Source organism: Sarcophilus harrisii, chromosome 1 (assembly GCF_902635505.1).
Source record: "Sarcophilus harrisii chromosome 1, mSarHar1.11, whole genome shotgun sequence".
In the NCBI taxonomy this organism is placed as follows: domain Eukaryota; kingdom Metazoa; phylum Chordata; class Mammalia; order Dasyuromorphia; family Dasyuridae; genus Sarcophilus; species Sarcophilus harrisii.
In genome coordinates this window covers 668,324,859-668,352,574 of record NC_045426.1, presented here as the reverse complement: position 1 = coordinate 668,352,574, position 27,716 = coordinate 668,324,859, and the positions used below count along the sequence as shown (strand labels likewise).

Genomic DNA, 27,716 nt, shown 5'->3' with positions numbered 1-27,716 from the left:
TTTTCTGACCCAATCTCTACCATCTCCCAGTACCTTAAAAGGACAATTCTTTAGACTCACATTCCTCAATTCTGAAACTGTTTTTCTTGGCAGCAGGACAATAAGAGGAGTTAAAGTCTAACAACTATAAAACTTCAATTAACCAGAACTTCTAAATGACTATGATTTTTCTTGTCTCCTTACATTTTTTTTCCAGAGCCAGACTCATTTAGTGGAAAGAATACATGATTAGAATTCGGAGTCCTGAAGGACTTGGCTTTACCACTAACTTGAACGTGATATGGGGCATATTTATTAATCATAAATCATTAATTTTCTTTGGACTTCATTTTCTCAATCTGTAAAAGGAAAAGGTTATAGACAGTTGAGTTCTCAAGCCCCTTCCAGGTCTAGACCATGGAGTTAGTGGTCTTAGATTTGGATCCTAGGCATTTTAAATGAGCCTTTTTTCTCATCTGCAGAATGGGTATGGTTAAAAAAGCAAGCAAACAAACAAAAACAAAAACCCAAACAAAAAAACAGATGTCTCTCATCAGACTTGTGAGGAAAGTACTTAATGCTTGCCAAATTGAATTCTCATTTGGGCCCTCTGCCTGTGTTTTTCAAGGACTTCACTCTTTTCCGCCTTCTCTCGCAGATTCTTAAAAGATTTTCCCCATAAGATATCCTAAGTCTCTCCTAGGAGCCTCCTTCCTGCTCACGGCCCCCATGACTTTTGTAAACTGAACACTGTCATTCCATGTTGATTTTTTTGCCTTTCCTGTGGTGGACTTTGCCTACCCCCAGCAGCTGTGTCAACAACTCCAGACTCCACTCCCTCCAGGTGGAGCTTTAACTACTGTCCAGATCCAATCACAGGCTATGCTCCTGTTTACTAGTCCTAAAGGAAGAATCCATTCTAGTTCCTTATGTTTTAGCTGCTCCAGCATCTGGCCCCATTTGACTGAGATGGTTTCCACTGTCCTCTAGGACCTTAAGCTGAACTTTTATCCTGTCCCAGCCCTGGGGAGAGACCCCCAAAACTTGGATCATCATGAGGCACTCTTCATGATAAAATGACTTTTAGGTGTTTTATCTTGATCTTTAACGTGGTTGGGGTATCTCTGGAATTGGAGAATCTTCCTTAGACTGGGAAAGACCTTAGTGCTTTTCTATCTGGTTACATTCTTCCTAAAATGGGGCCTCCTTACAACTTTTCTGACAAATGTTCATCTGACCCTTTGAGAGACTTTGAGGAATTTCCTCCCTACCTGAAGGTGACTTATTCCACTATTACTTCTGCTTATTAGAGAGTTCTTTATTCAATAGAGATCTGCCCTGGAACAAAGCCATGAAGAATGGCAAAGTCTGCTCAGACTTTCACCTGACACACCTTCCAATGTATGTACAGACAATAATTTGATCCTCTCCTCTTTTAAATCAGATTTAAAATGTCAGTCTGTTTTACAAGATCCCATCTTGTCTGAAATAACTGTGAGAAAGTATGTTTCTGCCTCCGGGGAATTCTCTAAAACAAGGCTTAGATGTGTCATGTATCTAGAATCTTCTCAAAATGTGGCTGACCCTTCTCAAAGGTGCTTGGTACACAACAGGACTATAAGATGTCTTTCTTTCACTCCAGAAAATGCTTAAGACTCAAAGACTAATAGTAAGTACAGAGAACAGATCCAGCCATTCTGGAGAGCAATTTGGAAGTCTGCCTGCTTAGCTATCAAACTGCATACCCTTTGATCGGCAGTGTCTCTACTGAGGTTGATCTCAAAGAGATCTTAAAGAAGGGAAAGGGACCTGTATGTGCGCGAATACAGGTGGCCGGTCACTTTGTAGTGGCTAGAAATTGGAAAATGGGTGGATGCTCATCAGGTAGAGAATAGCTGAGTAAGTTGTGGTATATGAATGTTATAGAATATTATTGTTCTGTAAGAAACGACCAGCAGGATGATTTCAGAGAGGTCTGGCGAGACTTACAGTGAAGTAGAACTAAGAGAACATTGTACATAGCAATAACAAGATTATGTGATGATCAATTGGGATGGACTTGGCTTTTTACAGCAATGAAGTGATTCAGGCCAATTCCAATAGATTTGGGATGAAGAGAGGCATCTGCATCAAGAGAGAAGACTATGGAGACTGAATGTGGATCACAACATAGTATTTTCATCTTTTTTATTGTTGTTTGCTTGATTTTTTTTCTTTCTCATTTTTTTCCTTTTGGATCTGATTTTTCTTGTGCAGCATGATAAATGTGGAAAGATGTATAGAAGAACTGCACATATTTAACATATATTGGATTACTTACTATCTAGTAAGCAAGGGAGAAAGGGAAAAAAATTGGGAACACAAAGTTTTGCAAGGGTCAATGTTGAAAACTATTTTTGCAAACATTTTGAAAATAAAAAGCTGTTATTAAAAAAAAAATAATAAGTACAGTGGGCCAAGTATATAAAACTTGTTAAAGATCCCATTTTATACACACACACTCACACACACACAATTCCATTATACTCATATTCTCCCACAACATTAAAAAAAAAATTGTGGGATGACTAGACAGAAACTTCACATTTGCTTCAAAACTGATTGGTCCCACCAACTTGATGGGAAAGACTGCAGCCAACAAAAGTGGCCAACACCAAACTTCCTCAGGCAATCATGCTATCATTTGTTTGTGTAGCATCTGTTAGCAGATGGTAGGGAGAGAGGAGAAAAATCTTCCCTAGAGCTCTCTGCCTGAAGTTAAAACTCTGGGAGTCCTAGAAAGAGAACAAGCTCAAAGAGAGTCATTTATAGCAGGAAGGATCCCCAATAAGAATCTGTCCTCCTTGATGGGCAGGAGCTAATCATCATTCACTTCCACATTTGTTGAGGGGACCCATCAGGAGCTGCCTTGCCATCCTAAGATGCTTCAGATTCCTCAGTTAGGAGCCTGAGCTCCATGGACGAGACCTTCTTTCTGACAAAGTCCCATGGCAAAGTAATTTCATCAAGTAAACTGGGAGGATTTGGCTTACTACAGTCCCCTTCCTTACCTAACTCCCCCCTCAAATCTTCTGCTACAAAACTAATTGCCCACAGGCTCTTACGATGATATGAATTTAGGAAAGTATAGTTCCTCTTAGATCCACTAGAGAGATTCTCTGAACAAGCCTTAAAGAGCCTTTTAAATAAAGGCATAGTTTTTAACAAACCAATTTAGAATTTAGGGAAATTAGCCCTTTTTTTTCCCCTTCAACATCTTAAGGTTTTTTTTAAAAGGCTGTTGGCTTGTGTAGTCTAAAACAGAACTCCCTCTGGGTATTTTTTAGCCAGCTGCTAGAGGATTTCTTCTTGTCTTTTTTTCTAACATTCTTTTGGCCAAGCTAAGAGTTTTCTTAACTGATAAAACTAATTTCTGTATCACTTAACAAAGTTTTAGGAACTTTAATTTCAAAGTTTAGAGTTATCTGCCTTTTGGCCTTAGTCTTTATATCTGTAATATCAGAAAGTTGGATTACATGATGTCTAAGATTTCTTTTAGTGCTGACATTCTGTGTTCTAAGTTCTATTCCAGTTCTGTTCTATCAAATTAGCATTTTTTATTTTTAATAATAGCTTTTAATTTTCAAAATACATGCAAAGATAGTTTTCAGCACTCACCCTTGCAAAACATTGTGTTTTAAATTTTTCTCCCTCCCTTCCCCCCACCTTCCTCCCCTAGACAGCTAGTAATCCAATATAGGTTAAACATGTGCAGCTCTTCTATATGTATTTCCACATTTATCATGCTGTACAAAATTGAAAAAAGCAGATCAAAAAGGGAAAAACTGAGAAAGAAGAAAAAAATCAAGCAAACAACAATAAAAAACGAACATACTATGTTGTGCTCCATATTCAGTCCCCATATTTTCTGTCTAGATGCAGATGGTTCTCTCCATCCCAAATCTATTGTAATTAGCCTGAGTCACCTCATTGTTGAAAAGGGCTACATCCATCACAGCTGATTACATAATCTTGTTGTTGCCTTGTACAATGTTCTCTTGATTCTTCTTGCTTCACTTTAGCATCAGTTCATGTAAGTTTCTCCAGGCCTTTCTGTATTCATCCTGCTGGTCGTTTCTTACAGAACAATAATATTCCATAACATTCATATACCATAACTTATTCAGCTATTCCCCAATTGATGGCCATCCACTTAGTTTCAAGTTTCTGGCCACTACAAAAAGGGCTGCCACAAATGTTTTTCCACATGTGAGTCCTTTTCCTTTTTTATGATCTCTTTGGGATACAGGCCCTGTAGAGACCCTGCTAGATCAAAGGGTATAGCCTTTATTTTTAATATTTCTGATAGGATGAACACTGTGACCTGGGCAACTACAGGATCATGATTAGGCATAGCTCTGGCCTTTGAGAAGTTTATAAGCTAGTAAAGAGTTTAAGGACCCTCTCATCTCCAGTATTATGTAGTCAGTCTCTGGTTCCTTCTATTTCTGACTTTTTTGATCACTGAATTTAGCCTGCATTAGATCCATTATTTCCCCATTTTTTTCTAGTTATTATTTTTTGCTAAACAGTGGATTTCCTATATTTCTTTGGAGATACTCAATCCAACCAGCTTTTAGGTCCCTTCTAGATGAACAAGGTATCACACTCCAGACTGGGGCTAAGAGGACAAGACACATTTCCTGAAGGAGCTGATGGTGCTCCCCTTGAGAGTATAACATGTACACACAGATGAAAGAATACAAAGTACTCACAAAGTACTTTCTGTGGGGCTGTGGAAAGCTGGCACAGCTGGGGAAGGTGGGGGCGGCAGCAGAAACTTTGTAGAGCAGATGGTGGCTGGGCCTGAGGAGTCTGGAAGGGGGAGGTAGGGATTAGAGATCCAGAGATGAGAAAAGGGAGTGTTTCTGGCAAGCCCGGGCCAAGACCCAAGGCTCACAGCTTGAGCAAGCTGCATTATGCTTGGTAAAACTACATGGAGCTGAAAAGGAGCTTGGAGGCCACCTAGAACAACTCCTTTTTACAGATGGGGGAACTGCGTCCAGGAGAGGCTAGTTTAAGTCTATAAGATCAAGTTGGATTCTTGTGCAGAGGCAAGACCTTTCTTACACCCAGAGTTGTAACGGTCCTTAGAAATTATTTATTTGCCTGCCTCGTTTTCTGATAAGAAGACTTTGGCCAGAGAATTGAGATGACTTAGATGGAATGCTAAGATTTTTCTAAGTTTTGCTGCTAAACTACCATGTGAAAGACAGAAATGGCAGTCAGTTTCTGTTCTGCAGTGATTAGAGCCTAACAGAACCGCATTGTTGGCCCTCATTATCTCCTATCCTCCTGTGGCCTGCGATGTAAGGGTGTCACACAGAGCATGCAGCAGCCACGTGGTCTCAGAACGTTACCTTCCTCCCTTCTCTGGCCATGGAACCCCACATGTTGATGTGAACTCTCTCAGACAAGAGGATAGGGTCATGAAAAGAGTTATTGGATTTGGCTGGGGCATGCTTTGTAGCCCGAGTTCCAGTGATGGCGCTTAGCCAGCTCTGTGATCTTAGGCCATTCCTTCCATCTCTGCTGGCCTCCGTTTCCCCATCTAGAGAGGTGGGAGAGGGATTGGACCACACCAACTCTGAAGTTTCTTTGGACTAAAATTGGATTTTTTATTGTCTCTTGTCCTCTTGGCTCCCATTTCTATATCTATAAGGCACTTGTACCTCCCACTCCGCTCAGGTGGTGTGAGAATCAGTGAAAAGCAGTAGCTGTGCTCCGTAAGCATAAATTGGTGCTATCAGCACTGTTCCGCCATGTATCCAGAGTGATGGCTCTGAAACCTACTTCTAGAAACATCGATTTAATATATGTTAAAAAGAATCCCTGCTATAGTATTTCTTAAGATGAAATTTGAGTTCTCAAATAGAAAATCCCCTGGATGTTCCTGCTCTTTCTTGGGTGACTCTATTCCTAGCACCCAGAGAATCAGAGTTTCTCTCATCAAAACTATTCCTCTGAAATTATATATTTTTTTCTTTTTACTTTATTTCTTCACCACTCCTCTAGCTCTGTAACCCAGAACTCAGCTGTTAAACATGCACAGACTATTTTTCCATTGTAGATGGGTACTACAGGAAACACATTAGGGGAGTTACAGGAATATAGTTTCATATTATTCTGTTGAACTTGGGGCAGGTTCATCCTGCTTTTGCAGTTGTTCAGCATCATCAACTGTCAGAGTGGGAGGGATCTTAAAACAGAATCTAAGAGCTGAAAAGGACTACTTAATAAAATACTTCCTATTATATGTATGTGTATTTTTTAAAAAAATTATTGTATGTAGCTCCTAATTGCTTGTATTTTCTCTTCATTGATGATGAATTCACCCTTTCATTTTTGATGCTGGTAAAATGGTTTTCTTTTTTTTTTTTTTAATTAATAAATCATTTGTTTATTATTTGATTTCTTCACAAAACCATTATATATTTATTTTCACATTTGAGCTACCCAATAACCCACCCCCCCAAGTGGTAGTAATAGTTCTTATTTTACTAGTTAAAAATTTGAGATTTATATTGATTAAAATTGGATCCAGTAGCTATTCTGTGTCAGAGGAGAATCAGACCCAAGTACCAAGTCTAGCATTCTGCCCACTGCGTAGCTTCTCATCAAAGAATAACAGCTAGAATGGGCCTGAGGACATTGAATTTCAGAAGATCAAAGGTATAAGAACACAGAATCTTAAAATTCTGTAACTTATTTTTCAGATAAGGAAACTGAGGTCCCCTTGCAAAGTTACACAGCCCAACCACATCAGGCCTGCAGCCTGACCTGACTCCTGCTCTGATATTCTTTCCTCTCAATTCTGTTGCCCTCCTCAGCACTTTCTCATGTCTCCATCTGAAGCCGGTTTCTCTTTCTTTCATTCCCTTGGTTACCCTTTCTGTCAAGCGGATAGCCACATACCTTGGTCTCAGAAGCCATTCAGTCATTCTCTTGGACTCTGTCCATTCATTCATTCATTCGACAAATATTTATTGACCATCTGCCACGTCCAAGATATGCTGCTAAGCTCTGGGGAGAGATGAAAATAGCTAATATAAAACCCCAACCTTCGAGGAGGATAGCATATGCACCCATAATTATAAATGTGATGAGGACCTCCGAAGGCACAAGAAACGTGATGGCCCATTCAGAGAGGGATAGAAGAGATCTTTTGTTTTTTTTTTTCTGGCTGGGGTAAATTAGGAGAAGCCTCTAAAGAACACAGAGTTTAAATTGGGTTTCTGAGTTAATGGAATATAAGGCTGGAAAATTGATTTATGACCAGATTATGGAAGACCCTAAATGCAAAACTGAGAAGCATGGGCTTCTGCTCTCTGACTTTTCCCAAAGTGGGCTCTTTCCTGGCTGCTCACCCCTAGCTTTAGTTAAGGCACCCCCTGGCTTCTTTGTCTGGAATACTTTGAAGTATTCAACTCATGCTTTTTGAACCCAAAATGTATCTTGAAAAAATTTAGAGGTTATTTACAATTCTCTTGCCTTCCCCCCCCTACCCCCCACCCCTTCTGCCTCTCCCTCTCACGGCTGGCATAGAGCTCTCACTCCCAGTTCTAACTGACTTCTCAAAGAACATTCACATATGGAAAACCCATTCACGCTTTGATTCTCTCTGATTCTAATGAAATAAGTCCGATCCACATATGATTTTCAGTGAATGAAGTTTTATACTACAGGAAGGTAAATGCTCTTGGGAGTTCACTTTTCTTCTTGATAGAAAATAGTAGCATATTTTTAAAATATCAAAAAGCCTTAATCTTATTACTTAAAAACCAGAGCTTTTTAGAATTGGAAAGTACCTTAAAGACCATGAAGTCCAACCAACCATGCTGGAACAGAAATCCCAACAAAATATCTCTGCCAAGTGATTACAGAAAGGCATTAAAGAAAAATTAACTCTCTCTAGACAGCTCACTCTTTTGTTGGTTCAGTCCAGTGAACATGTTAATTACCTACTATATGCAAACAATTGTGTTATCCCATAAGAGTATAGAAATTAATATAATGTAGTCCCTTCTCTTATGCAGTCGCTTCTTTCATGGAACCTATTATCTAATGAGGAAAGGAAATGTGGACAAATAACTACAATACAAGAGAGTAAGATGGGATTTTTCCAATATTTTGTTTTTTTCCAATTATATATAAAAAACAATTTTTGAAATTAATTTTTAAAATTTTGAGTTTCATATTCTCTTTCTCTCTTCTCTTTTCCCTCCTTCTGACAGCAAGCAATTCGATATAAGATGACATGTGCAGTCATGCAAAATATTTATATATTATTTGTATAATAAAAGAAAATATAGACAAAAATAATAAATTAAAAAATAGTATACTTTGATCTGCATTCAGACTCCATGAGTTCTTAAGATTTTCTTTTTATGTCATTTTCATTTTTTAAAAAAAAAAGTGTGAGATTGTACAGAGGAGAGATATAGGCCAAATGCTGTGAGAAATTTGAAGAGGGTGGGAAGGAAGATATTTCTTTCACCTGGATGATTTAGAGAAGGCTTCCCTGAAGAGGTGACATCTAAGTTGGGGTTGGAAGAAAGGAACTTCTACAGAGATTTGGGCTCTTGGGGACAGGGTGAGCAATCTCTTTCAAATATGGGAGGTTACAACGTCAGCAAAAGCAGACAAAAACTCAGTATCCACTAGGCCATCTTTCAGCTGTAGGCCTTTTTCCTATGCCAGGAAGTCTCTCTTTTTACCTCTGACCTCTTGTAATCGTAGATATTTTTCAGGGTTCTGCTCAGTTGGTAGGCCAAATGCAAGAGAAAGATTAGCCCAGTTTGGCCCAATCACCTAGTATTGATGGGGAAGTAAGCTGGAACCACATTGGGAAAGGTCTTAAGGGATTGCACAGGTCTGATTTAGATTAATTCAGTAATCATTCTCTGCTCAGTATATCAAGAAAGGGTTCACTGACAAAAAAGAAAGCCCCCATCTCTACACCAAGAAATTTAGATATTTTTGTAGCAGCAAAGAACTGAAAACAAAGTAAATGCCATTGACTGGGGGAATGACAAAACAACTTATGATATAAGAATATGATGAATTCTTACTGTGCCATAAAAAATTACAAACGTGATGAACAAGAATTCCAAACTTAAATGAACCGATATAGCGAAGTGAACAGAGCTGCAAAAACAATATATGCAAAACAGCTGTAAAAACAAAAAAAGAAAGAACAACCACAAAACAATCAAAATTCAATGTTGTAAAACTGCAAAGAGCAAGGTTGGCTTCAAAAACCAGAAGACACTTCTTAATGCTATTCTGTAGAGGTGAGGGTCTGAAAATGTGGAACATCACTGAGGAAAGTACATTCTTTCCTTCCTTCTCCTGATTGTTATATTTTTAATTCTCTCTCTCTTTTTTTTTTTATTTTAATAGCCTTTTATTTACAGGTTATATGTATGGGTAACTTTACAGCATTGACAATTGCCAAACCTCTTGTTCCAATTTTTCCCCTCCTTTTCCCTTCCCCAGATGGCAGGATGACCAGTAGATGTTAAATATATTAAAATATAAATTAGATACACAATAAGTATATATGACCAAACTGTTATTTTGCTGTACAAAAAGACGCAGACTCTGAAATATTGTACAATTAGCCTGTGAAGGAAATAAAAAATGCAAGTGGGCAAAAATACAGGGATTGGGAATTCAATGTAATGGTTCTTAATCATCTCCCAGAGTTCTTTTGCTGGGTGTAGCTGGTTCAGTTCATTACTGCTCCATTGGAACTAATTTGGTTCATCTCATTGCTGAGGATGGCCAGGTCCATCAGAATTGGTCATCCTATAGTATTGTTGTTGAAGTATATAATGATCTCCTGGCCTCCTGATTGGTTTTACTGGGGGGTTTTCCTCTTTTGGAAAAAAAAATATATTTCTTATAATAGAAAGCTTTCTGGGAGGAGGGAATAAAAAGATACAGAGAAAATTTTCAGCAATATAAGAATATACAATATAAATATATTTATATGTATTTTAAATTATTTTTAAAATGTTATTAGCCCAAAAAAAACCCCAAAACAAAACCTTAATTAGCACGACATAATGGAGATTTTTAAAAGTCCAAAAAAGAAAGGAAAAGAAAAGAAAGAAATGGTTGCTACCCTCAAGGAGTTTATATTCTACCAGGGAACCATGTACATAGACGAGGAAAGATGCTTTCCTTTGGGAGATGTGGGAAGAGTGCTAACAACCACCAGGGGAGTTCAAGAAAGACTTCTCAGATGACATTAAAGGAGAGGCAATATTAACATCTGCTTTGCTGCTGTACCTAAGGACGATGGGACATCTATAACCAAACTGCAACTACAAACTCCTCTCTGTGTTGTGATCCCCGTTAGAACGTGAGTTTCTTGAGAGCAGAGACCATTAAGATTTTCTGTTTGTACTCTGGCACTTCAGGCAGAATTTTAGCACGTGCTTGATCTTTTTTTTTTTTTGAAAGAAAAGAAGGAAAGAAAGAGGGAGGGAGGGAAGAAGGCTTCATGTCAGAGATGGATCCTGAGCTGAACTCTGAAGGAATCTAGGGATTCCAAGGAGCCAGAGATGAAAAGAGAGAATTCCTGGCACGGGAAAAAGGCCCAGAGCTGAAGGATGGGATGGCAGATGCTAAGACGACAAGTTTAACCAGAGCAAACCCATGTGTGAGCACCTATGAAACACCAACTGTGGGTGCTCCATGTTCTGTACCAGTATTGAAGATAAGAAAAAAAAAAAAAAAAAAAAGAAGAAACAGAAGCTTCTATCCTACCTGAAGGGAAACAACAAGCTCACAGACAAATAAAGATAAATATACACAAAGTACGTCCTGGAGAGGGAAGTAAACGTGAAAGATGAGCAATCTCATTCCTGAAATGAAGTTTGAGCTGAACATGGAAGGAAGCTGAGGTGTGTGGAAATAAGCCTGGAATGGGAGGCAAGAGCCAAATTGCTAAAGGCTTTAGGTGCTCTTGGATTTGTATTCTGTCTTAGAGGCCATAGGAAACTGCTGGGGCTGCTTGAGGAGGATTATAGCATGCCCCCATTAGAGGCTTAGGAATATCAGTCTGGTAGCTTTGGGTAGAATGGAGAAGTAGGAAAAGAGCCCGAAAGAAAGATGGAGATGGATGGAAGAGGTATGGAGAATGAGGGGTCAGAAATAGGTAGGCCAGGAAAGCCGGTTACACAAAGAGCAGCGGTGTCTGGAACAGATTGGGGAAATTAGAAGGAAAGACTTGCTCACGTGCTGAACCTCGTTCCACTCTTCTGGGCTGAGCAGAACCACCCTCTCCTTTCTGACCGGCCCACAGGACCCAGAACTGGGGGCATGTTTTCCCTGAGACAAACCCTTCTTACCTCTGCCTCCCTGATGAGGCGAGTGGCAGTGAAGAGGTGCGAGAACTAAGGAATCCCCTCTGGTCGGAGACAGGTCCAGTGAGAAACAAACCCGAAAATCTGAGGCAGGAGGGAATCTATTGACCCTGAGAAGCCAGCTTTGCTAGGAAGACGGGCCCCTTGGTGAGTAAGGTCCTGTCGGGAAATAACAAATGTTAACACTGAGAAGAGAATGTCTTCTCAGTGGGCAGGAGTCCTGGCAGGCAGCCTTGCCAAGCAGAGAGCTTCCTTGGCAGAGCATAATCCTACTTTGGACTTCTGCAGAGATTCAGGTTCAGAGTTGTCTTTTATTAGCAGTTCGAGGCTCAGGCTTCAATCAGTGCCTGGGGCCTAGATTTCCAGTGGAAAAGAGATGACTTATCTTGGAGCTGGAGCTACTGGGAGTGGTCCCAGACTAATCTTCAACTCAATAGATGCTGTGAACACGTCTCTGGCCAGATAATGGGGTGTTGTCTGGGAGAGGTCTGCTTTTCCCAGGGGATAGCCTGAGACCCCAGTCACCCTTCTTCTACAGATTAAAGGAGACACAGTTTCAGGGTTCACCTCCCTTAGTAGGGCTTCACTGTTGCCCAAGAAGATTGCTTAGCCCTGGCAAATCCCAGCATTCAGGGAAGGGATCAGCAGCAGTCTAGACCAACCCAAGGCCAGTGTTGGTTCTTTTTGCCCAATGTTGCCAGTGCCTTTCTGAAAGCTTTGAGAATAGGAACCATTCCTGTAGCCTCTGGAACATCACTGATAAGTATCTTTTCCCTCCCATGTTCAAAGCCTTCTTCTTTATGGAAATGATGAGCCTAGCTTTTAACTGTCTCCATTCTTTTTCAGGAGCTGGAGAAGCTGGGACTGGGAGACAGTGTGGACCTTCACGTGTATGAAATTCCTGTGGAATACCAAACAGTCCAGAGGCTCATACCTGCCCTGTGGGAAAAGCACAGTCCTCAAGTGAGTGAGGAAGCCAGTCCCTTCTCCCCACATCCATCCTTCCCCCCATGATAGACAGAGGCTTCCCCAAATTGTAACTCAGCCCTGTGCACACGACAGCCCCTCCCCAGAAGCCAGATTTTGCACTGTCACTGCTGGGAAAGTGTTCTCCGTGCCATTGGGCACATCCATATCTCCGCGCCACACCGAGCCTTCTCTTGCACTCACAACCAAGTGCTTTACCAGAGTGTTCCTATCTTGGGCTTAAGACAGATGGAATTGTTTGTGTGGTGGGACTTGGGGAGTGCAGGAATATGTCCCAAAAGATACTTATCCCTCCCAAGCAAGGCCTGAGATATCCAGATTTAATAATCCTGGCACCTGGCACGGGTTCCTCCATTTAAGAGTTTTCCAAGGCTATATGCCAAGGGAGCATAAGCTTTAGCAGATCCCACCAAGCTGGAGCTTTGCATGTAGAGCAGTAGTGCATGTCCGTCCGCCATTCAAGAACCTAAACTGGGGAAGGTTTATCTGGGTAAGGTAGGTGGTGGATTTTTTCGGTCATGGCCACTCCCACAGACCATTCACCCTTGCTGTCTGACATTGATGATGAAGGTTCCCACATTGAGGAAGTGATGAATCTCTGAAGTGTTGTTGTAAACTGTATCAGGCTAGACCATTACTTCCACGAGTAGTGGTAAAATATGTCTGCTGAGATTTATACTGGAACCACAAATGATGTCTCCTTCCAGCGCTTCCAGTTACTATTGAGCATTCTGAATGTGAATCCGTAATCGGCCCCAACAGGTGGGCTGTCAGCAGGAGGTCAGACTCAAGGAGGGCCTCCCCAACTCTGCCTAACAGCTGAGCTCTGTCAGAATCAGGTGTCTCTTGGGCAGAACTCCATCCTTTAGGCTGCTCACTCTATTCTTGTCTGCTTCTTCACACACAGCTGTAGCCCACGTGTCACTGGTTCTGCTTCCTTCATCTGCTATTTTAGGTCTTCTCATATTTCTTTATTTTCTTCATGTCTTTTATTCTTCATTGTCTCATGATACAGTGTGTTACTTTAATATATCATAGGTTTTTTGTTAATCACTTGCTCAGTTGGACATTAAATTTGTTTCTGGTGCATTCTCAACCATCAATAATGTGTATTGTTGAACAGTTGGTGCTTTTTGTTTTGGATATTGTTCTTATAGTTTAGTCTCAATAATAGACCAAAGAATATGGGTATTTTTATAACTCTTACATATTGCCAAATTATTCTCCAAAAAGATGGTGTCCATTTGTGACTCTACCAGTACTATAGGCAAAGACTAGAATTTTAGTTAGTATTTAACAGACAATTTAGAAAAGATAGAGCTATGTTATGGAGTCCTGAAATCTTAAGCTCTCTCAGCTCAAATCCTAGAAGCTGGTAAAGTTTGACTTTTTGCACTAACTGTCCTCTTTTCCATGAATCTCTCAGCTAGGTCATTATATATGAAATATATAATATAATAATTTATAATAATATTATAATATTGCCATATTATCCTACGTGAAAGACACTGCCTGGCCTTCCAAAAAACCCATGATGCATCTTATGGTGTCTTCCACTTAGCAAGGCAAGGCCAGTCAGCTGTGTGCTGGGTCTCACAAATATTTCACAGTTGCCCCAGCTCTGCTACTGACATCATTTCCTCAAGTTTAGACTGAAACAGAGAATAGTAAATACCTCTAATGATATTTAGTTCCCACCACTGTTAAGCGCATCATTCCTCTGCAGCTGGTAGTCCACGTAGGGGTGTCTGGCATGGCAACAACAGTGACCTTGGAAAAATGTGGCCACAACAACGGATACAAAGGGCTGGACAACTGCCTTTTCTGTCCTGGCTCTCACTGCTGCGTAGAAAATGGGCCAGAATGCATTGACTCCATCATTGACATGGATGCCGTCTGCAAGCGAGTGACCACCCTGGGTCTGGATGTCACAGTGACCATCTCCCAGGATGCTGGCAGGTAGGACAGGTCCCCTGCAAGGCTCAGAACTCATGGGATGTGCTTCCTGGGTTTTCCTCTCACTTTCCTCTTCTGTAGGATGAAGGGATGACTAGGCGACTTTGAATTTTCAGTCCTCCGATTTTATGATTTTTTATTCTGGGCATTTGGGGGTCATCCCGTGGTCTGGGACTGAATTTCTCCTCTAGAGCAGCCATTTTTGGTAGAATCACAGACTCTTAGATTTAGAAAGGCCCCAAGAACTATTCAGCCGGCCCTACCTCTTATCCACATTCCTAATAAAGTGGTCAAGATCTCTAGTCACAGGGAATTTGTTACCTATTGAAGAAGCCCATTTCACTGTAAGACAGCTATGATTGTTTGGGAACTTCTGGATGTGGAACCAAAACTCATTTCCCTGTGACTCATTATTTCCACACTGGCTTTTTGGGGCCAACTAGAATAAGTCTTGTTTCTCTTTTTCCCCCACTGTAACCAGTGGCACAGTGCACAGAGCACTGAGCCTGGAGTCAGGAAGATCTGAATTCAAATCCACCCTCAGACACTTCTTAGCTCTGTGACGTGGGGCAAGCCTCTGTGAGGCTAGTCGTCTCATCTGTGAGACGGGGATGAGAGCCCCTACCTCCCGGTTTTGTCATACGGATCAAATGAGATCATATTTATAGAGCGCTTAGCACAGGACCTGGCACAGGGTGGGCACTTCCTTTCCCCTCCTATCTAAAAGCCTGGAAATAGAGCTCATTTCAAAGGCTTCTCTTCTTCAGGCTTTCTCAAACAGCAAACCAAGACTCGAGTCTACAGGTATGTAGACCAGGGTAAGTCAGCTCCATCTGAGGCCTGAGTGTAATCCTGGGGCCGACAGTCAATGGTGTCCACAGACGTGTTAAAATGTCTCATGACTAGTCTCCTGGCACCACCTTGATCCCAGCCCGGTGAGGAAATCCTCCCTCTCGCCCATTGAGACCGGCCATGATGGCTCCTCCATCCTGAAGACTCAAGCTTGACGCAGGTCACTGTAACTAACTTCTGGTCACTGAATGCCCCCCGGCGTGTTTCTCCTCCCCTCTCCCCCAAACCTTAGGTACCTCTGCGACTTTACTTACTACACTTCCTTGTACCAGAGCCATGGCCGATCTGCGTTTGTGCACGTCCCTCCACTAGGAAAACCTTATAACGCAGACCAGTTGGGCCGAGCCCTGCAAGCCATTATCGAAGAGATGCTGGACATGCTGGAGCAGTCTGAAGACCAGATTGACTATGGCCCCCAGCCCTGAGCAGGACATTGACAGATTATCACAGTCACATGGGAACGGGCCCCTCCTGCTCTGGACTCTAGGTACACCATCCAGCCCCGCTGCCTAGCAGGGAACTAAAGATGCAAGCACACAAACTTGGCTTTGCTCCATTTCTCTGATGCATCCCCCTACTTCCCTTGCGCCAGGGATGTTGATTCAAGGAAAGGAGTCAAGGTTTCTTTCTCCACCTTCTTTCCTTTCATTCTCTTTTTTGAAAACCAGCTGCAACCATTTACTTTGTTTCCTGAAGTGGCCAAACTTTCTTCAGAGTCTATCCATTAGTCAAGTGATATCAACAGCGTCAACTACATGCTGGGGTCCAGATGTTCAGGCCTGACATCTGGAACCGGAATGTTTGGTTAGGGGGAAACTGGATGATGACCTTCCCCCTCCCCACAGTGCCTGCTTGGTCCTTCGCCTACAAGGCTGGGCAAGGGATTTTGCCAGGCCTTTGTATGAAGTAGCAAAAACCAGACAAACCTGCAAGGGCTGCGGTGGGACAGTTTCCATTTTAAGACTAGTTGGGACACACAGATTAAGTTTATTTTTATATATATATATATATATATATATATATATATATATATATATATATATTTCTTTTTTTTTTTTTTTTGTTAAAAGTCAAACATGATATGGCAAAGTTTTTTCGTTTGTTTTGTTTCAAGTTGAGTTTCAGTTTCTTTCCCTCAGCACCAAAGGTTCGGCCCAGAAATGTGGATCTAGGAGATTCACCATTGTTCCGGTATCTCAGGGAGCCCGGCTGAGATCCATTTCTCTTGCTGTCTGGAGTGTGGAGGGAGGTGTCCCATTCCCAGCTGCACACCCTCCTTGCCAATTCTCCTACCCATGCTCAGAGCAGAGGCTTTGTGTTGCCTGGGAGAAAAAGATTGTTTGATTTTTGTATGTGTGAGTGGGATGTTTTGCTTTGAGGGTATTTTTGGTTTTTTTTTAAAAAATACATTTTAATTGAGCTGAAAAAACATTGCAGCAGCCACTGTCTGCCATTGGGATTGTTTGTCTGCCCTCCTGGTAGTAAGAGACAAACTCATCCCAGCTAATGTTGAGAGTAGCTCATTATTTTGTATTATCTTTTCTGTACTATCCTTCTCTGTAGTGAGGGAGGGAGAGCTTTCTCGTATGGACTTTATTTTAAGAACTGGTGATAAGTTCATTAAATTATCATTTCCAAAGGGGATTTCCAGGCAGTACTAAAACTGTACAGCCTTCTCCCCCTTTCTTAGATTTAACCCAGAAGAGTAGGGCTTGAGGAGGGGGGTGCCATCAGACAAGAGAAAGACCCTCCAAGACAACTTTGGTCTTCAGTCCTTTGTGTCAGAACTTGGCAATGAGAGCATTGTGGGCCTCAGTGCGGGGAGGCAGACAGGAAGGACCAGGAGGGAGCCAGGCATTGGACCTTCCAGCCAAAGCTGAAAAAGTTAGCAGCAAGTCAAGCCCCCAGCCCAGAAAAAGTGGCCAGAAATTGTGTTGTGCAATAGTGGGGGCAACGTCCCTTGGAGCAATAGTGAGACCAGGCATTGCTGAGCTGTCCTGAAGACAGTTAAATTGCCAATAAGTAGTATAAGCATCTTCTCAAACTCTGCTCAAGAAACCCACTATTTCTTTTGTAAACCTTTTTGTTTTTAAAATAAATACAAATTTACCTTGTACACATGAAAGCTGCTGGAACAGGACTTGGTAAGAGCCATTGTATCAGCATTTCTCAGCATTAATTCTTTTTTTATTAAATTCATTTTTCTTTTTTTTTTTTTTTTTTTTTGAAAATCCTTTTTCTAATGAAGGAAAATGGCAAGGTGTTTTCTTTTAAAACCATGAGCAATTTCTCTTTTCTCTTCCTTTGGAGACAATATGGCAGCATATCGAGTGCTGGATTTGCACTTAGGGAGGCCTGGTTCAAATCCTACCCAGGGGCCACAGTCTCCTCTATCAAATGGGGATAATACCTATAGTACCTACCTCACAGGGCTGTTGTGAGGCTTCTAAGAGATCATGTATGTGAAGTGCTTTGCAAAATTTAAAGCATTCTTATAGAAATGTTTAGTTATTACTTCTAGAGCTACTGAATCTTTGGAAAACGTGCATATACCGAAGATGGGGATCCATTTTGAGTTCCTTTCAAAAATCCTTGGCTTCCTCTGACCAGGGAACAGCAAAGGGAATGAATGGGAGGTTTGTGGATGAGCTGAGTAAGAAGTCTTGCAAAGGGTCCTCAGTGACCCGCAGATTAAAGTTCCCAGGCTTTGCACTGCCCAGCATCTCCATATGAGTCAGCAATATTCAGCTGTCTTGCAGAATCTGTTGCGGCTGATTCATCAACATTACTCCTGCAGGAAGCAAACCCCTTCCCACTTGACTCTCCTGAAGTCCTAAGTCCTCTCTGAGCAAGGTCTGAGTTCTTAGTCTGTTAAACTTGGTATGATTCTATATTCCCCCACTCTTGGAGGAGTGTGTGCATGTGTGTGTGTGTGTGTGTGTGTGTGTGTGTGTACACATGGACAATTTCCTATTGGAAACCCTCTTATTTAAGTTTTTTGAAAACAGTATGTCTGTGAAGTTTATGGCTCGTCAGCCTCCCAATATAAATACTCTGTAATATCTCCTGCAGATGAATTTAGAAACCAACTGGAGAGGAGGATGAGTTAGGCTGGGACTAGAAGCAGGAGCCTTGGGTGGGGCACTCGGTCCAAACACATTTGTGTCAGTCACCTGTCTCTGGGTAGAAAGCTTTTCCCTCTCGCCAAGGTCGTACTTATTTGGGGGGTTTGTTTTTGTTTTTACTTTTTGGTTTTGACTTCCAATCCATGTTTAAAGCATTGTGTGATTTTATTTACTAGAAATATAACTTATTCTATAATTGTTGATTTTGCAGATGAGTAAGTAGCTGAGTCCCATCTGTAGAGAAGGGTCTCACATCTTGTCCTTAGTGAATTTTGTATAGTGATCACAGTAATTGTGGAATCCAGCTCATTTTATTTAATCTGATTTAAATTAAACATTTCATTCATCACTGCCAACTTTTTCATTTTCTCCTTTGGTTAAATCCATTCATCTACCTCCTCATCTCTATTTTGGGAACCACAACTCGGCATTCCTTGCAAGGCACTTTTGTCTCTTGCCTTGATTTCAGATTCCCAGTCCTCTGGACTCTTTTGGACAGGGCTGACCTGGGGAGTGAGGTTTGGGTTAGCCGAAGTCCGTGGGATTTGTGGAGGTCTCCAAGAGGCTCGCTGGAGGACTTCCATGGAGCAGACAGGTGTCCTGGCATGGAAAGACAGATTCAAACAGAGCAGGGGTCTGGTCAAAGAAGGAAGAATTGGATCCTCGGAAGAGAATCCTTGAGTTTTTGCTTCAATTAAGAGTGTGTGTGTCTTGCTGCCAGACTTTGGGCATCGAGAGCTAAATCACAGTTCTTTTAGTATCTCTGTGGCAGTGGGTCCTAGAATCCCATGGATTGGCCCTCAAATGGCACTTCTGAGCTGATGGGGACCTTAATGTCTTCCCAGTGAAAGGCACATGGTGAGAGAGCCCCAGACTGCTGGGACATCTGGATTCCAATCCTGACTCTGCCACCAGCAGTCCCCTTCCCCGCTCTGGGCCTCAGTAACAACCTGCAAGATGAACCTCCCAAAGTCCAGCTCTGGCTCTCCCAGCCCACGGCACAGCTGTCCCCTTTAAGAAACCTGAGCTTCCATCCTTTGGCCTTCCTCTTCCAATGTTGTAATTTCTACCTTTTATGGAGGTTTGACACCTGCTTCTTTGATTTCATCTCAGACCTTTACGGAATACAATCTCTGCACCTCCCTCCCTGCTCCCCTCTCCAAAAGATGCCATATGGCACATTCTTCAAAACAAATAAATCTGGTTGTGAAACATTAGCAGTTCCAGGGAGATGTCTGGCAGGTGTAGCCTGGGAATCATTAACTCAGAGCCTCGGAGGGTCCATAGAAGGGCAGGAGGGAGCAGTCCTGTATGAGATGGTGAGGGAGGAGAGGGCAAGATCCAGATGGGTTGGAAGGAGGAAGAGTGCTGAAATTGGAAAGGAGCCAGAAGGCTTGGAGAATCCTCCCCTGTCAGATTTAGAAGGGGATCTCAGGGGTCCTATAACACAACATTTTTGACAGTTGAGGAAACAGAGGCCCAAGGAATTCATTTGCCCAAGATCACATAATGAGTTATTTGCAGAGCAGGTCCTAGACAGTTCTGGCTCCTGGCCCAGAATACAGAGAGAATCCCTAGAGGTAAAGTCAAAATATGAAGATTTTGCAAAAAAACAATTCTACCCCCCTTAAGGCCAAACCATAACCTGCTGAGTGTGGTCCTTTTACACTGAATGAAAAGATGACTTTTTGTTCCTTTTGACATCACCTGTGTAGAACTGCTGGTCTCCCCAAAGCCTTCCTTTTGTATTGTCACCCCCTCCCTCCCAGCACCCGGTAATTCTCTGAAATGAGTGAACTATAGTTGGGGCAAGTATAAACTTGAGGGGGAGGGACCAGAGTGGGAGCCCTCCAGGAGACTGATCCCTCACTGCCTGGCAGCCTCTTCTAGGGAATTCTTCAGGAGTCCAGGTTCTCTCTGGCCAATAAGTGTTGATTCCCTGTCACCTATCCCTGCAGATACACAAACTTCAGGAGTTCCTTTAGGGGAGACCCAAAGGAAACACAATGGCTCCCAATACTGGCCAGTTATCATTCATGAGGTGCCTCCTCAGGACCCTGAGCCTCTGCTTCTATCATCTGTAGCCCCTGTATCACACCTTGTCATTCAGGCCAGATTCCAGTGTTTTGGAATGGAATGGGGATTTTTTTTTTTTTTTGAGGTGGGGAGTTATTTGATGGGCCCAAATTACCTGGGGAAGCTGAAAAGTGGAGGAGGGGAGAAATAGAAATGCCTCTGCTGTTGGGGAATTTGCCTCCAAGTCCATCTGCCCTGGATGAGGATATGAAGTGACTTCACGAGCATTTGGATCCTAAAGTCAAGTGAGATGTGAAAGTCCCCTTTCTCCTGGCTCTGAAACAATTGCTCACAAAGGGAGTCGCTGCAGGTGTCTCTCTAGAGAGCAGCAATCTGGGGCCTCGCCAGCTGGCTCTAGAGCCCGCCCCATCTGGGCCCCTCTTCCTTCCTCCTCTGAGCCCCTGCTCTTTGCCTCAGCACCCGCCACAACTTTTCTGAAGTAACCCCCGTGTCCCCCGGGGACAACCAGGAGACACTTCTCTCCTGAAGGCTGAGCTGGGGGTGGCCATCTGCACCCAGGCTCCCCTGAGGGTTGGGTTTCTGCCCCTGGGGGCCGATTGGAGACATCAGCTCATGATTTTTGACAGCAAAAATGTTTGCTTTTCTTTCCCAAGGAAGTGCCTTCCCCTGCACACAGGCCTAGTCCTTGTTGAACACAATGTCTCAGCCTTGGGTAAGATAAGCCTTTACTCCGGGAGGGGAGAAAGAAGAAAGTGTCTTTTGCATCCACTAAGAACCCCTTATCACGGGGCCCTGGGCACTACCCCAAGCTCTTCACCAGACTTTCCCCAAAGGGTCCCAAGACCCTGGAAGGAAGGAGGTGCAGGCCCCAAAGCCCTGGGACACCCTCCAATGGTCTGATGACCTCGCCTGGCTGTGGGAGACCTGCTATTTTACAGTGAAGCCTTGAGTGCTATGTACTGGGTGGGAGCCAAGAGTGAGGGGGGGCTCTCCTCCCAGGATTCTCAGGGTTTGCTTGGCTTTCTCATGTTGATCAGAACTCTCAGGACCCCTGTGTGTGCAAGCGCGCACACACTCACACTCACACTCATACTCACGCTCTCCCTGATGCTGACTGGGCAGCTAGAATTGTCCCTTTTTGGTGGGAGCTGCTCCGGGATGGATTTCCCTGCTGTGCCTTGCCAGACCAATGTTGTGTTACTCAGAGCAGGGACTCAGATTTTCAGACTTTGCCTGACTAGTCTCTGTAAGACCTGCAACCACACTTGGAAAAGCAAATAAAATGAGTGAACTTTTGTCAGTGTTTGTGTTGTTCTTAGAGTCCTTCCTGGTTCTCAGTTCTGCTGCCAGGGTCTTGCTTGTCATGGCCAGGGGCTGGCCTTTCACTGTGTGGGGCCTGGGCCTCCTGTAAGGTTACCTTGAACAGCACATTGGACAGGTGGGGCCCCAGAAGCAGCTCTCTTTGAGGAGCCCCAAATTTCCCCAAATGAATAACTACAAATGGATTGTCAAACTTGTAAGGAGTCAAGGCCAGAAAAATTAGATTTAGAGCACTTTTATTACACCACATATTCTAAATGAATGTTACTTTAATATTAAAAATCATATTATAAAATTGTAATTGGAACAGGTCATATACCTTACAGAGCTGTGGTTAACAGACATATTCTTAATCTAAGAGATTGGTTTAATTACAGAAGATAAAATACGAACACAAAAATGAAAAGCTCCTGTACAGACAAAATTAATGTACCTATGATAAGAACAGAAATCTTTGTATCAAATATCTCTGACAAGAAGTCACTCAGAGATTTGAACAAAGAGTTCTCAAAAGAACAGCAAGCTATTAACAACCTTGTGGAATAAATGTTTCAGATCCCTATGCAAAGGAGGAATGGATATCAGAACAACCTTGAGGTTTTAAATTGGCTAAGATGAATGATAGGGAATAGTCAACCCTGGAGGGCTGTGGGAAGATAGACACACTACCATGTGGATAGTGGAGCTGTGAATCAATATAACCATTTTGGAAAACAGTTTGGAATGATGTAAATAAATATCCATATTCATACAGGCTCAGATTCTACTACTAGGCCCAAGGAAATCATTGATAAGAAAGTTCCCATCTATACCAATTATTGGTAGCAACACTTTTTGTGATACTAAAATACTGGAAACAAAGTAGCTGTCCATTGGTTGGAGAATGGGGAAACAAATTATGGTAAATGAATGTAATGGAGTATTACTGTGCTGTCAGAAATGAGGAACATGATGATTATAGAGAAACATGGAAAGACGTACATGAACTGACACAGAGTCAAAAGGAAGCAGAGCCAAGAAAATACAGACAATATAGACAATGACTACAATGTAAATGGAAGAACTACTACCAAAAAGAAAATCAAAAGTGAACGTTGACAAAATTACAAAAAATAAGCCTGACCCCCAAAGAGGAGATATAAGAAGACTCTCCTACTTTCTTATGCAAAACTGGAAGGCCCACTAGGATGATACATTGCAATTATTTTTCAGATTTTTGCAATGTCTTAATTGATTTTACTAATTTTTTTTCTGTCTTTAAAGATATTTGTTATATGGGATAGCTTTCTGGGAGGGGAAGGAGAAAGGATACTAGGGGGAATTTTGGCTATATAAAATAAAAAACAAGACATCAATAAAATTTTATTAGAAAGAAATGCAAAGCCAGATGTGGAAGGACTCCTTAAACAGGTCAAAGCAAGGAGGTCCGTTAGTGATGATCTTTCCAGTGATGGAAATCAAAAGCCTTTAAGCACAATCAAAAACATTCCATGATCTGGAGATAAAATTACAGATAATGAAATAATCCCCACTCTCAAGGAGGTTATTTTCTATCTAAGTAGTTTACATCCATCCAATATGTATAAGTAGATATAGAAAAAAATACAAAATAGGCATCCTAAGGAATTGGGAAAATAAAAGCAAATAAGTCTTGGGGTAAAAGGTAATATTTGAGCCAAGTCTTGAAGAAAGAAATTCCATGAAGCAGAGGTAAGAGTGAATCCAGTGAGAAGATTAAGAGAAACAAGTGGAAGACTGTGTGTGAAGAACATGGAGAAGGCTAATTTGCCTGGATCAAACTGTTGAATGGGGGAATCATATATCATGAGGCTGGGAAGGTAGGCTTGGGACCAGACTGTACTTGAATCTAGAGAGAATAAAGTTTATTGAATAGGGAAGTGACACTATCAGACCTGGGCTTAAGGAAATTGCTCCTAGCTATGGAGAGAATGCATCTGAAGGAGAGACATTTGAGACAGACCAATTGGGATGATTGAGAAAGTTCAAGTAAGAAGTGATCACAGCCAGTACTCAGCTGGTGACTGTGGGTTTTCAACAGAAAGGCCAAATTTGGAAACTAATTTGTCCTAGTGTAGTTAAGAAGTTGAGCATGAAGCTGAGATTGTGAACCTGGGAAGCTAGAATGATGATTCCTTTGTTGGAAAAAGGAAAATTTGGAAGCCTGGTTGTTTGGTGAGTGGTGGTGGAGGGGAAGATAAGTTCTATTGCAGACATATCTAGTTTGATTTATCTCTGAAATCACTTATTTGAAATGTCCAACGGTTGGCAGTGTGAGATGGAAGCTAAGAGAAGAGAGAAAGTTGAAATAACAATGAGAACATTAAATGTAAACTCGTTGAGGGCAGGCACTGTATTTTTTACCTTTATTTGCCATCTTTCTAGCACTTAGCCAGGTACACAGGAATCACTTAATTGACTTGTTGACTGGTGCTCCTCACATATCCAGAAGGGGAAGTCATCGACCTCCTTTTTTTTTTTTTTTTTGGATGTGTCAAATGCAGCAAATAAGTCAAGAAAAATGAAGACAGAGGCTCCACAACTTTTTATTTGGACTTTCAGAACACTGGTAAATTTCCAGAGAGCAGTTTCTGTGGGAAGATGAGGTTGGAAGCCACAATACCAAGCAGAGGAGAGGCAAAGGAGACAGCCTTTTCTAGGAGTTTGGCCGAGACAGTAAGAATGGTACCTTGAGAGGGTGATAGCTCCTACTGAACTTTTTTTTTTTCAATACATGTAAAGATAGTTTTTGACATTCATTTTCTTTTTTCTTTTTTTTTTTTTCACAAATATTATTTGGTGCTTTTTTTATACTCTTTTTATATTATTATTATAGCTTTTTATTTACAAGATATATGCATAGCTAATTTTTCAGCATTGACAATTGCAAATCCTTTTGTTCCAACTTTTCCCCTTCTTCCCCCCACCCCCTCACCTAGACAGCAGGTTGACCAATACATGTTAAATATGTTAAAGTATAAGTTAAATACAATATATGTATATATCAACATTCATTTTCATAAAACCTTGTGCTCCAAATTTTTTACTCTCTCCTTTACCTCCCTCTACTCCAAGACAACAAACAATTTGATATGGGTTAAACATGTGCAATCCTTCTGAACATATCTCCAAGAAAAATTAGATCAAAAGGGGGGAGGGGACAAGAAAAAAGAAACAACAACAAAAGGGTTCGATCTACATCCCTACTGAACATTTTTTTAAGAATGTTTGAAAGCAGCAGAGAAGGAACTAATGGATCAAGCTAGTCATCATTTTTATAGACTGAAAGAAGACTGGGATCCAGAAGCAAAGTAAATGATCCAAAGTCACACAGGGCATAAGTGGCAATCCTCAGACTCTGAAACTAGAGTTTGTTTGTTTGTTTTCTAGAGTTTGTTTGTTTGTTTGTTATTCAATCATGTCTGGCTTATCCTCTTGTCCTAGAACAGCCTACCCCAACCTGGACCACCCTGCAAGGCCCCACCCCCCTTCTCCCACTGGTGACTTCCTCCTTTTGTGGAAGCACTCAGGTCAAGCTGCTTTCATTCTCCTCACCCTGTTCCTGATTTCCAGACACTTTCCTTATTCCTCTCCATACACTTTTAAGTTCCTTTTAGCAAAAGCATTTGCCCACAGTGTTTTCATTACCCAAGAACCAAAGTTGGAGGTTCAAAAATGCTCAGATGCCTTCTTTAGAACGTAAGCTCCTTGAGGTCCTTTTTGCTTGTATTTGTGTCCCCAGTGCTTTCTGAACATGGTGCCTGGCATGCAATAAGCACTTAATTAATGCTTATTTCCTGCCTTCCCGTAGAGGAGATTCTTGTGTTGGGTGGGAGTTGGACTAGATAGATCTCTAAGGCACATTTCCGAAATTCCATTTTTGGGTGGAAGGGAGTGATTCCTCTTCACTGATAAAAATCTTCAACAAGAGTCATGAAATTGAGATTCTAGTTCTTGCTCTATCACTATTGGGCTATATGATGGTAATTTAAGTCCATTTGCCTATCTAGGTCTTAGTCCTACCAGATAAAACTGGTCAAGAAGTGCTAAGTTCAAAACATGTATCAAATACTAGTAGTAAGCAAGCCACTGAATGTCTCTCAGCCTCAGTTTCTGTGATGACCATGTATTTTAAAATCAGCCGGAGTCAGGAATTCAGGTTAAGGGAAAATCTTCACTCTTTATCCTCAGTAGAGGTGAAGAAGGATCAGAGGTGAAGGGGGATCAGAGGTGAAGGAGGGATCACGATAGCAACGTGTGCAGCTGAGTCAAGAAGCCAGCCAGCCATCTCTTTTCGCTCCTCTCTCCACCCCTCTGCCTCCACCCACCAAAACTGTCATTTCCTATACAACCCATCAGGACTTGCACAAAGAGTGGTCTGGGGCCATTCTTTCTCCAAGCATATATATTAATTAGATATATTAATATCTAATATCTAATATATTAATTATAATTAATAGAGTATGGTCCAATTACTATTTAGCCTCACGTGCTTGGGTCCTCAGTGTATCAACTTGAGCTTCAACTGTTTCCTCATCTGTAAAATGGGGGTAATAATAATTAAAATTATAATAACACCTCCTTCCTAGGGTGATGGTGAGGAGCAGATGAATTAGCATGGGAAGTACTTTGCAAACCTTAAAACATGATATGAAAGCTAGATATTACTATAAAATGACAAAGTTTGGGTTAGAAGAAATTGCAGACTTACTTTAGTTCTTAACATGGTAGAATTTTCCTACAAATAACTCCCACACAAATAATCAGCATTTTTGTATATTACTAACAAAACCCATCTGGAAAAGATAGAAATTCCACTTAAAATAATTAATGACAGTATGAAATACTTGGTAATGTACCTGCTAAGACACATACAGGGAGGATGTGAACACAATTACATTGTTTACACAAATAAAAACATCTAAATAAAGTAGGCTGAGTCAATAAAATAAAAATGACAATTCCAAAATTAATTTACTTATTCACTGCCATAACAAACTACCAAAGAATTACTTTATAGAGCCAGAAAAAATAATAAAATTGATCTGGAGGAAGAAAAGGCAAAAAAAAAAAAATTAAATGGAAAAAAATAAGAAGAAAAGGGAGCTAGCAGTACCATATATAACCAGTATATAATAAACCAGTATAGTTTGAGATCTATATTTCAAAGCAGTAATTATCAGAACAATTTGGTATTTGGTAAGAAGAGAGTTGATCAGTGGAAGATATTAAATATACAATATACAGAAGCAAATGAGCAAAGTAACTTTAAAAAACCCAAAGATCCCAGACATTGAGATAAGAAGAACTCAATATTTGACAAAAGCCATTGGGAAATCTGGAAAGTAGCCTGGCAGAAAATAGGCATAAACAACACTTTATATTGTCTATTAAGATAAACTCAAGATAGGTGCATGATTCAGACATAAAAGGTGATATCATAGACTAATTAGTAGTATTTGGAATAAATTATCTGTCAGATTTATGCATAGAAGGATTTCTTTCCCAAAGAAGAGACAGAGAGGTTCACAGCAGGTAAAATGAGTTATTTTGTTTACATAAAATTTAACAGTTTTTGCACAAACAAAACAATACAAAAGTAAAAATAAAGCAGGTATGAGAGTGGGAGGAATCTTCAATGAGTTTCTTTGATAAAGGTCTATTTCTCAAATATATAGAGAACTGAGTCAAATTTATAAGAATAAGCACCATTAATGTTGAAAGTTATTCTTGCAAGTGTTTGGAAAAATAAAATGCCATTTAAAAAGTTAAAAAAATTATTAAAAGAAAGTATGTAAAAAAGAATAAACACCATTTCCCACTTGATAGGCAGTTAAAGAATATGAAGAGGCAGCTTTCAGAGAAAAGAAATCAATCCTCTCAATAGTCATATAAAAATTCTCTAAATCACTAATAGTTAGCAAAATACAAATTAAAACAACTCTGAGGTATTGCCTCCCTCCCATCAGATTGACTAAGATAACAAAAAAGGAAAATGACAAATGCTGGAAAATATGTGAAAAAACCG

The 27,716-nt window shown here is 41.1% G+C and overlaps 1 protein-coding gene across 1 annotated transcript in view; it reads left to right on the top strand.

Moving 5' to 3' along the window:
- The window catches only part of PGPEP1 (pyroglutamyl-peptidase I), a 32,059-nt gene extending 13,390 nt beyond the window's left edge, over window positions 1-18,669 (top strand). Inside the window, exons 3-5 of the mRNA XM_031948209.1 lie at window positions 12,240-12,356; window positions 14,107-14,339; window positions 15,421-18,669. Of these exons, the coding sequence (XP_031804069.1) occupies window positions 12,240-12,356; window positions 14,107-14,339; window positions 15,421-15,613 (543 nt within the window). The 3' untranslated portion in view covers window positions 15,614-18,669. The remainder of the gene's footprint in view (window positions 1-12,239; window positions 12,357-14,106; window positions 14,340-15,420) is intronic.
- The last annotated feature ends 9,047 nt before the right edge of the window (window positions 18,670-27,716 follow it).